The following is a 12,055-nucleotide window of genomic DNA, read 5'->3' on the forward strand; positions in this document are numbered from 1 at the left end:
CAGGTTTTAAACTGACATAAAACTTATCTTCTTTGAAAACCACAGATGAAGGTCAACACTTACATGGCTTTGTGTGATATAACATGCCACAGAACGTGCAATGGAATAATGAAATACTTTCCGATTTCTATGTCTCATTAGCCTTTCTCATTTTACTCGACTGCAAAAGTGCTTTAGAACTAATACCAATCAGATTTAAAGGTACTTCTTATATATTGCAGGAAAAGGTTTTCCCATTTGTTTCTCAATAAATACTTCCCATGTTATATCCTGTCAGTGATATCCTGTCAGTGATGTCCATTTAAGATTAAATCACTAGCTAAGAAACTTAAAACCTGCATCAGTTAATATGGGAAAACAATTTTTAAAAAGCATTAATTCTTTTCCTATTAAGTAGGACAATAGCAGCACAGCAAGACAGCATGTTATTTCCACTTTTTTTTGTATTTTTCTCCACTATTCATTCCATCTCATTTAAGCAGTTTTTCAAGCTCTCTGAACTAGTCTTTGGTTCATGTATAAACGCATATTCATGGATTGCTAGCATTTTGTTGTGAAGTTACACACATTTTACCTACTATTAGTATTATTGTTATTTGCGAGACCTTCTGCATGTACACTACAAATGTTAGAATAAACAGAAACAAATAAAAATATCAAATCTTTGAAAACAGAATCTACAATGACAACTTTTAAGTCGCTTGCATCCAATTACAGTAATAATAATTTTAATCAGCGTTAGAGTAATAGCCAAAAGTGATGCTGGTAAAACTTCTATTCAGTAATTTTGTCTTGAACACTTTTTCAGCTTCCAGGCAATGCTGTAGGACAGAAATACAGAAACCTGTATTTCTACTTCACTTGTATTTGTCATCTCCATTTTTGAATAAAATTGTCTTGGTTCTTCTATTATATGACCTTAGCTATCTTGTTTATAATTTCTGATATTCATCTGATCAGCTTCACTGAAGTGGACCAAAACATATTACCCAACTATTTCTGAAGAAAAATTCAAACACTGGTTCTTAAAAATACTTATGACTAACCTCACTCTCCCTTCAACACTGGTTTACAAAATTTAAACTTCATTATGTACTATTTCTAAACTTCGGTGGTAAAATGAAGAATTATATTGAAGAATTACTTACTATCCATTCCACAGTGAATTTTAAGACAAGTGGACAGGAATTGGGAAGCAAGAAAAAATTTCTGTCACTTCAGTCTATTGTCAGGGCCCTAATACATCCATGAATACAAGTCTGGAAAACAACTATCTGTTTACAAAAACAGAAGAGTATTTGCCTTTTTTTTTTTTTTTAACTGAAGCAAAAAAATGGTTTTCTAGGTTGAAATTGTTGTATTTTATACTGCAGGTTTTTGTGAAGCAACAGGTTTTATATGAACCGTGCACTGAGCATTGTCATCACTTGCTTTAATGAAACAAATGTTCTAAAAATTATCAAAACTTGTAGCATTGAGAGATTTCCAAAGAAAGGCAGTGTCCACCACGGGATTTCTTTAGTTATTTCTAAAAGATATTTTATGTGTGGTTCTAAGAGGGCAAGAATATGTATTTCTGCAAATAACAAATACTTGAAAAATGCAGGTTTAGTTCCTTCCTAGGTAAGAGTAGATTCAATTGTCATTTTTGGAGCCTTCTAATTTACGAGGTGTAGGATTAGAAATGATACTTCTCTTTAATATCCCTAAATGAAAAAGGGATATTCCAAAAGCTTGTTTTCCTTTCCTTTTTGTTTAACATAACCTCTGGCATCAAAGAATCCCACTAGAGTTCTTGTAGTCCCTGTGTTGTTCTGGTTAGACTAAACCTCAACAAGAATTCATTCATCACTAAAAAAACATCATTTACACTATTTCAAACTAAGACTAAGTTATGAGTAAGATTTAAACTGAGAAAGCCACCAGTGAGTTTTGGAGACAGTTTGCTTTTCCTGTTTAGATTTTTATTGCAATCATTAACCAGCTGCACAGGCAGAAAGAAGCTTTATTTTCTTTGTGTGTATACAAGGAGCTTTCTGTTTCAAATCTGCTTTAATGAAAAGAAAGTGAGCCTTCAGAGTCCTAGCAGGAGCCCTGTATTTCGATGAAGACAAATCAATATTCTCTTGGAAGATTAAGCTTACTATTTTTCAATGCCAACACAATCTACTACAGGACTTGAGGAAGAAGTTTCACCCGTAACAGTTATCCCAGAAGTAGTACTAGGGTTCTTGTCACTTACCATTGAAGTGGTTTCTTTTGATCTTGAGAAGGGTTGGTGATTTTCTTTCACAGCAGGGACTTCACCAGCTTACCCAGGTTTGGTTTTTGATAGGGTGCTAGAAGATGGGCAACCTAGCCTTGCCCTGTGGCTCTCTCTCCGAGCTGGATATTCTAGGTCTAGAAGTTGACTGGGAGCAGAAAAGACAACACATTCCCCTTCAATAAACAGGTGAAGCGGGGCCTGGTACTTGCACATATGTGTTTTAGATAAAGCCTTCTTAAGGAATGATTTTTTCCCCTTAATTGGCATGCATTCCCTGAAGGTTTTAAGACTGATAGAGAGCCTTACACATATTTCAGACTCAGAGAACTTTTTTTAGTCTATACCTAAAATGTTTGTACCTCAACCATGACGACACTTTCAGATGGCACTTCTCCTTTGCTTCTACTGGCAAACATATGTTGTCAAGTAAAATCAAGGCAGCATTTCACCTCTTAGAATGAACAACTCCACCTCCATTTAGAGGAAAACTATTTTTATAGATTGGTGGGATATGGATACAGATACATGTGATTACTGGAATTATTTGTCTTTCTGAAACAGGTACCTGAAAAGCTTTTCCTCCGATGAATAGTTCAAGAGGCCAAAACTGAGAGAAGCCCAGCTACCAGAGGTAGACAACCCTCCCTTTAGGCAGAGTGTCTCAAATCCTTCTCGACATGCTATTTTTACATTGTTTCCAGTCTTTGGTCAAGCACCTACCCCAATCATAGAAAAGTAAGTTTTTAATTACATTTCAACAACATTCTTATCAGGAACCAAGAAAAAAGTTATATTATACCACACAACACGGGATCATTCCCCCATAAAAATGGCATTAAAGCAATATTCCATCTTGCTTTATCAGGCAAAACCCCACATAAATCATCATGACCCAGTTCCACAAAAAAGTCAGATGCAAAGACAATGGCCTATTGCTCCAAGCGAAGGAACACCACAAAGTTACAAAGTGTTTATTTAGAATCTAGGTTGAAGCTCTCCAAGTACCTACCCACAAGGTTAAACCCCTGCTTTTTGTTTCAAAAGGAGGTTGCTTAAAATATTCAGACCAGACTAAGGAACATTATACACTAAAGAAAGCAGTAAGGGAAGCGGCAATGCAAAGTTTTACAGAATTCCCTATCCGCATAACTCTGTTACTGCCAGGAAAACAGACCACGGTCTCTGTGTTCCTTCTGTCCCCTGCATGCCTCGTTAGAGGCTGCTGGCAAGTGCAAGGTATTTTTCCCCATCATACACACACATCCACTCAGACAATTAGCTTCATTCATATCAGTCTGCCACAAAAAAAATCTATTTTCAAACAGTAAGGACGCCTGCTAGATATACACCAGTATTCAACAGCAGCCAGACACCGCACACCTTTTTCTTGAGTGGTCTTTCGTCCAAACACTAAGCTGACCAAATCAGTAGTTAAGTTCAGATGCCACAGTCCGCACAATTTTGGATAAGTATCTTTCACTTATAAATGAAGATGCAGGAAAAAGTTACTGAAACAAGAATCAAAACCAGACTTACTGATCCAGAGCACGTTACTTTGAGAGGCAGATTAAAATTCAAGACATGCTGTATAAATTTGCTCATACTAAAAAAAGGAAAAACCCACATACTATCTTCATTAGCTACATTAAAATACAGAGTATTTACAAAGAAAGTAATTAACCCGAATCAGCTATGCAGACAAATTGCAAATTACCCCATAAAACACAAAATCTAACCAGCCAATCAGGTTCATGTCAGCTGCAGTGCAGCTATTACCAAGTAGATTTGTATCAAAAAGCACTTTCATAGAAGTATCATTTTTGTTAGGTTGGTGAGGAAGGTGTTTCTGTAGCCATTGCTTAGTATTTTACTATTGGGAGGAAAAAGTGGATGGTTAAACGGCATGTGCCAAGACATAATGTATAAATTAGTAACAAACTTTAGATCATATTCACCAACTGGCTGACTCTTGCCCCTCATTGGAATAACACCGTATAACTAAAGATCAATTTAATTATAATTTTAAATAGCACACAGCACTGTCCCCAGAGTCGATCTTCGCTGAATTAGGGGAAAATACACCTCTTCTCCTTTAAGAATATTTATATCATTTACTACATAGGATCACTTATTTCCTTCAAACACGATATACATACAACACTGACATTCACTTATGCCAAGTTTAGCATCTTTGGGTTTTTTTTTTCCCCAGTTCTTGCATGTTTTAAAGTGTAAACCCCAGTGTCCTGATATTTATTTACATAAATATCCTCCTCAGATTTTGTTTAAATGATAATAACACTTCCTTGCTACCCCTTCATTCAATTTCTCTTAATTTCTGTACATAAACGTTATCATCAGATGGAAAAGACATTTCAATCAAAAACCAGCTTTTTGTACGTCTGAGTACACACACCTACAGGAATGCAGGAATACAAGTATGTAGAGGAATTGATTAGCTGGCAGGTACGTTTAACTTAATAGAGCCACTAATGCAATATTAGTAATGATCACAAGTAACCACATTTCACACACATTTTTTTAAGACAGATTATATAAAGTGTACCATAAAGTTCTAGACTGAAACTATTTTTCTTTGTTCTGGCTTCTGTATGTATTAACCTCAGCTAATATAAGTTCTTGTATTAAATTAAGACAGTAGTAATGAAACATACATATTTCCTCTTACATAATTTTATTTATTCTAATGGGGGAACATAGTACTAAAATCATCTAGTCAATATCATAAGTACAGAATTGAATTCAGATACAGGTAACACTAGGATGATACTTTAAACTTAACCTTATACTCTAATTAAGAGCCTTCTCTTACTTTGGAGCAGAAGGAGGAAGGCCTGTGGTCAGACCAGAGCTCCACAAGTTTGGGGTACGGAAAAAAGTGGATTGAGCTCCAGCCAACATAACCAAGAGCATGGCAGTTCATAAAGCACATTACAACAAAGGTAAAGGGATAGAAAGAATTTTCTCTGCTGCCCGCTGGGGAAGAGAAGAGGCGTAGGATGTGCAATTCTTAGGCTACACCTACAATTCAAAAGCTTTTCTGCATTTCCAGAAGCTACCTCATAATCACTGTCGGAGAACTTATTGCCTGTAAGGAAAAAAGTCTTTACAGAGAATAGCCCTAGCTAGGACCTTGTTTTCCCTTTCACGGAGACAGAGAGGTCCAACATCCAGATTCTTATGGGCCAACTTAAAACTAATCATAAAAAATTGCTGAGTAGGTAGAACAAATAAAGTTCAACGCCCTGTAACCCAGAAGTGTATCAGTGAAAATGAGTGGTGTATGAGCACAGATGAATACTCCTAAATTCATCTCTTCAGGTAATGACCATGAAGACAGATAAATTTACTCATGTCTAGATCAACAGTGGTAGATTAGAAAAAAGTTAATACTGTACAGAAAGATGATGTCCAGTTACATAATAAAAACTGACTTAATGGATACAAATTACTTCACACATGCAGACAAAGGCATATCACGTCATTCTCTAAGTACGTATGTATATGTACATGCACATACATATGTGTGTGTGTATGCATACACACCACCAAAACGCAGGGAAATCAACTTTGGTTAAGTATTACACAGCAGGCATACTCCCACACTTCTAAATGTGCTTTCTTAAGCCTTAACTTACCTCATGAACTAGCATCACAAACTGGAAGTTTTACGTTTTGGTTGTATGATGGCATTCTTCTCCCCTCCCTAAACTCATAAGCAATGATGCACTCAGTTTAAGAACAAAAACGTTGCTGCAAAGTGAACTAGACAAATGAGATACTTACTTATCAAAGCTATCACTATATTTTATGAAGCTCTCCAATTTTTCCTTGGCATATTCTACCACATCTGAATGAAGCTCTATTCCATGATTTATCCCAAAAGGTCCTGTAAATAAAAACAGCAGGGTGGGGTTTTTTTGTTGTTTTTTTTTAGCACAGCACAACCGCATGGAACAGCATTATACCTTTCATCTGTGAAAGCACTAACATCACATAAAACACAAGTCTCCCAACACTGCTAGACAAAGTTATTTTTTGCATCTGCATTACCAATGCTTAAGAAGGTAAAAGGCCAAAGGATCAACGAAAGAACAGGGACAGACTGTGGCAAAACAATTTTATAGAATGAATTTTCTTCATAAGCATGCAGAACAAAAAATGAATCTGACCACACGTAAGTCAGTCTGAGCAACTTTTTTCAACACAGTATTTAGTTGGAATACAACAATTTCAAATTATGATTTAGTCTATATTTTGGTATTTAAATTTTGAAGTTTTCTTACGGCAAAATTTTCAGCTTTTGACAATTCAGAGATTGGGTATTATATCCCTTAGCCACATCTGTTCTTCTATTTTGCAGTTTCCAAAATCAGAAGTCTGCTCCTGATTTACTTATATAATAATTAATTTCCATCTAGAACATTTAAATTGACTACGTTGTGTTCACTCATCACCATGCCATCACAGTTGCAACACTGCTTTCCTGCAATCAAATCCAAGTATATTTCCAAGTCAATTTGTGTGCCAAAAGTTAATGCTATTTTTCCAGAACAAGAAGAAATTACAAGACAGTATTATGAGGATTATCCACATCAGGAAGGAATCTGAATCAGATAGTCACATTTGCTGTGGGGATTCTATATTTAACATGCACTCATAGCCCAGGGACTTCAGCCACTGGGAAAGGGAGAGGGAAGGGGAAAAAGGGAAAGTAAACATCAATAAGATTAGACAAAACTTATATTTATATTCTCTACTACATTTTAAATCTTTCATAAATATTTAGCTCAAAGTTGTTACTCCAATGAAACAGAATTCAATTTGTCTTTTCTAGCACACCAATTAACAAAACAGACCTAGGGTTACTGAGAAAGGTTTTATTTTACTGCAGGAAAAAAAATAGTATATGCCACTAAGCTGATTAATAATTGCAATTCTTACATAGTTTAGAACATTTTCTACTAGGTGAAATAAAACCAATCCAATAGTTTACCATAGGCAGTGCTCCTAAGACCTCTCTGATGGCAAGCAAGAGGTAGGTAGATCGTCCAAGGGATGCTCTTAGAACTTGTGAAAACATGTACCTCCTGTTGACACTCATACCTACTGCAAATTTAGGTGATTATCTATCACATTAAGAAAAGCATTAGCATAGGCAATCCCTTCCTAGCTGTTTAATTATTTAATGTTCTCTTGCACAGTAATAGGCTATGATGTTTCTAACCAGTGTAGTTGCATTTCTACAGCATGCAGTAGCATCCAAGGTGTGTTTTCTTTAATTAAAAATTAATCGCCATTCCTTTAACCTCATAATTTAAAGTAAACTAAAAATGCATTGACATCATCTGTCCCAAAATTCACATATACATTCCTTTCAATACTCAATTTTGAAAAACAAAGAACTTAAAAACCCACAAATGTCAGTTGCTCCAACAGCTTGAAATGAAATCTATGAATGCAAGACACCACCACATCATGATACACCATAGTATTCATAATCTGGACAGAAATATGAGAAAGATGTTCTCTTCTTTCATCAGGAAAGTCACAGCTGTACATTTAAGCAAAGAGTCAGCCCCTCTAAAAACGTAAAACCGAATTCTCTGTTACTCTCCAAAGTCAAATGGCCTCTTTCAGTGTAATGAGCTAGCAATTCCACCATCTAGTCTGAACTACGTTTACATTTTAACGGTATCAACAACAGTTAATTTAATCTCTATGCAGTGGTGTTGGTTTTTTTAGTATGTTGTGGTACTTACAAGTGTTTACCAGTTTCAAATTATTTGCTCACTTAATCTAGTTATTTTGACAACGTGGCAGAAATACTACTCACTACATTGTCAAATTGAGAGATATTCAACTACTGTCTAAAAACACATGGTTCTCTGCTACTAATTGCAGCGCACACCGAAATCGGTTTATAAAAATGTGAGCTTTTAAAAATATGTATGGTTTATTTGTCAGAAAATTACTTCTGTTTATTTTTCTTTATTAAAGCAGCTGTTCCCTGGTTTAAAACAAACACTAAAATAAAGAATGATTACATGCAACTAGTAATTTTATCAAAGGGAGCAGAGTAAGAAAATAAAGGCACACAAATTGTATTTATACCTTCCATGCCTCAGCCTAGCACCCAAACCACATTATAACACTAAGCAGACTTTGGAGACTGGGTACAGCACTACAGAAACATGGAAAGTCTGCTGTGAGTAGCTGAGCAGTCGCTGCTCCAGGCTCCTCAGCAATGCTAAAGAAGCATCAGCACCTGAGCTGGCTCTGTGGGAACATCTGCAGTGTAACCGTGCTCCTCGGGGGCTGCCAGCCAATCTCACCCTCTGTCGAAGACAAGTCTTTTCCTGTTTAATTTCTTCAACTCCACATATAATGTTCTGAAGGAGAGGAATTCTGCTTGATAAGGGGAGGTCAAACCCAGGAGCATTCAATAGCCAACCAACAGCCACTCAAAATAGGTTAGATAAATACACAGATACATGTGCAATATACATAAGCCACAATTTCTTTTTTAAACATCGTAGTTAAGAAAGAATAATGAAATAACAAAGCTTTCCACAAGGCAAACAAATGAATACCATTACTCACTACCCTGAGCAAACATTTTAGAGAAAAAAATGCAGCAATATTTAGTAACTGTTTTAACACTGAAATAGAATGCTGAACTTAAAATATTACAATCTAATTAAAAATATCTACTCTCTTAAACAGAAACACTCTTGAAAAGCGCAAAGCAACAGTCTAATAGAGATCTTTTTTTTACTTTTACCTGTGAATGAACACAATTCCTGTTTCCACATGAGAACAGTAGAATCTGTTGCATTTATTGGTATTAACTGGAACAAAAGACACTGCCAGAGGTGCCAACAAATGACGTTTTTCATATACTATTAGGGATAATTTCTCCTCTTTAATAAGTAAGAACAGATGACAGAAAGTAACTAAACTAAATGAAAATTAACAAACCAACTCTTCACAGCTCAGTTGTGTATATAAATAAACATATGCAAAATCTGCATATTACCTGTGAGCAAGGTTTCTGCAACCAAGGAAATATGAAAACTCCATGTAATACAGTCAACAAAATTATATCTATGAAAACCACATACTAAAATAAATGAAGTTATTTCATGTAATGAAATTCATTTGTGAAAAAAAATTATTTGTTGGTACACACGCTCTGTATTCTAACAGAGAATGAAAGCATTTTTCTCTCTAAGGTAGGTTTTAAAATTTAAATGTAGACAGCAACATTTCATTCCATCTTTTTTCCATACAGGAAATGTATTTGAAAACAGAATTAAAAACACAGTGCTAATCTTTTAAAATAGTTTTAAAAACCTACAGACCTGCAGCGCTTAAACGGTCTTATCAGTCTACATCCCAAAACGTTCTCACTAATAAAATGATTAAATAAATGTATTTTTAAATAATTGTTTGCACGCTGATGCAGATTTATTTTTCAGTTAAGTTTCTTCAAGAGTCATTAGCCTTTACAATTTAGATTTTTCTTTCCATAAACTGAAGATCAAAACAGTAACCTAGAGGAAGGGCATAAACATGGTGCAAACGCAGACTAAAATTTTAGTCCTCAAAAATTCTTCCTCTGTGCCTTTTCCTTTTAAGCAACAAAAGGACTTACTTCTTTTCAAATGAGAATTTTAGACTACAGAAAGGCAAGCAGGAACAACTGCCTCTTCCAAAACACTCCATGAAGTGTCACTGAAGGAGCAGTATCAGTGAACAGCTCATAGGTAACATAGAATATTTTAACACCATCTCTCAAACACCCAGTCTTAAGTATAGTACTGTCATTAATTAAAGAAGTAAAAGTATAGTTTTACAGGGCTTGTATAATCTTCTAAAAATATACAAAACACTATATTAAAATATAAACGTTGAAGTTACCTAATATTAATCCCACCATTGTACTCAAGTATCCGGTTCCACTACCCAGATTTAGAAAAGATAATCCAGGCTGAAGCTTCAGTGCTTCCATGACTTCAGAATAAATGCAAGGTGCTGACAAGTGTATATTTCCATGCTTCCAGGCCAAGTCTTTATAAGCATTGTCCCTGTATCCTTCCAGATAATAATCACCACGATCAATTGCTCTGAAGGCTTGCTCCACACTCTCAGTGCGAATGTACTGAGCTTCTTTCAAGTTATCAATTAAGTCATCGTTGTCTTCTCCAGCGCTCACAGCTCCTCCCATGCTGAATTTCTATGGTAATTCAATTAGTTTGCAAAATACATTAGGAGGAGAGTTTTCCCAGAAGTGTAAGTATGTAATGGATTCTCAGTTCTTCTTTCAGAAGCACATCACAAACAAATCCTGGAAAGTAGACATGTTTACATAACGTGAGTTTCAACAGAGAAATAAATCAACAACTATTAGAGAGTGATGAAATATTGTTAGTATTGATCACTCTACAAAGCAGAGCTCTCTATTAAGAGCCAGGACAGCTAGTATTTAATCAAAACTCTGCCCTTCAGATTTTAACTCAACCCAATGTTTTTCATCTTAACTTTAATATGTCAGCATGGGCTGTCTACATTAGCAAGCAATGCAGTGTAAGAGTTTACACAGACACTGAAAACAGTGCTAAGAACCTATCACCCATATTATATATATTTGGAGGGGACAGCAACTGCCTTTGGACTAGGCTCTAGTCCCATCCCGAGAAGTGAATGTCCAACAGCAGCTGGAGCACGTTCCAACTTAGATATATTTGAAAGGAACCGGCTTTACATGCTCTGAAATCATCCCCACAGAGGGAGACAAAGCCAGGTGAATGGTGATGTCCAGGAGATGGTTCTCAGATGTTCACTTTAGAGTTAAACCAGAATACTACTGCAGATACAACCACATATTGCTCTCTTCTGGATTCAGCACAGGAAACCCCTCTGAGTATCTGAGCTCCTCCTAATGCCTGTCATATTCACTAGAGAAGTATGAATTCCGTAAGTACCTACAAGTTTTCAACAGCTTGCTGGCTCTTAAGTGACTAGCAAGTTTCACAAATTCTACACAGCATATTCACTTCAAAATAATTCCTTCAGATCTGTATTTTATCTGCAGTTATTACATTATTAATCACTAAACTCATAAAATCCATATGTTAACATTTTTAATGTTGCATGAATTACCAGTAAAATAGCAACAGAAGTCTGGAAGAAAGGAAAATAAAAAAGTTTAATCCACCACTTCTAGATGAATAGAGTACCCATAGTGAGCTAGTTATTAACACTAATTACAAAATCAGCTTAGATAGACAAAAGAAGAAAAAGACCATCATGAATCTTGGTACACGTTCTAGGTAACCTAGCTAACAAAGGGGACAAAAAAAAAAAAACCAACCAAAGACACACTCACCCCGACTCTTTAATTGCATTGCTGAGTATCACCTTTTAAAAAATTCCACCTGCCTCTTCAAACAAGCATATTTCACCAAGCATTCTTTTTAAAATTATGAATGTAATCTTTTATCTGAGAATACTCCAACACAATTCAGAAAACTCCTGTTTTGTACATGCCTATTTGTGCACATTCGTGAGTCAGGAATTCACAAAAACAAGCCAGATACCTAAGGTCATTTCAGTTATCAGAATGAAGCTGGTTCCTAAGTTTACATTGTGGGGATCATTGCAACACAATTTTATGGTTCAACACTTTAAATGAAGAATCTTCTCAGAACACTAATGAATCCTTTTCCGTACGTTTAACGAGTCTCTATCAAAACGGTACTAATA

General features: G+C 35.6%; 1 protein-coding gene across 1 annotated transcript; it reads right to left on the bottom strand.

Moving 5' to 3' along the window:
• Window positions 1-6,069: 6,069 nt before the first annotated feature.
• LOC104080250 (protein-L-isoaspartate O-methyltransferase domain-containing protein 1) lies at window positions 6,070-10,517 on the bottom strand. The gene is made up of 2 exons (XM_009582574.1): window positions 10,211-10,517; window positions 6,070-6,176 (listed from the first exon to the last, which is right to left on the bottom strand). The coding sequence occupies exons 1-2, from the start codon at window positions 10,515-10,517 to the stop codon at window positions 6,070-6,072; spliced, it is 414 nt and encodes a 137-aa protein (XP_009580869.1).
• Window positions 10,518-12,055: the final 1,538 nt, after the last annotated feature.

The sequence above is a fragment of the Fulmarus glacialis genome, unplaced genomic scaffold, assembly GCF_000690835.1.
Source record: "Fulmarus glacialis isolate BGI_N327 unplaced genomic scaffold, ASM69083v1 scaffold37077, whole genome shotgun sequence".
Lineage (NCBI taxonomy): Eukaryota > Metazoa > Chordata > Aves > Procellariiformes > Procellariidae > Fulmarus > Fulmarus glacialis.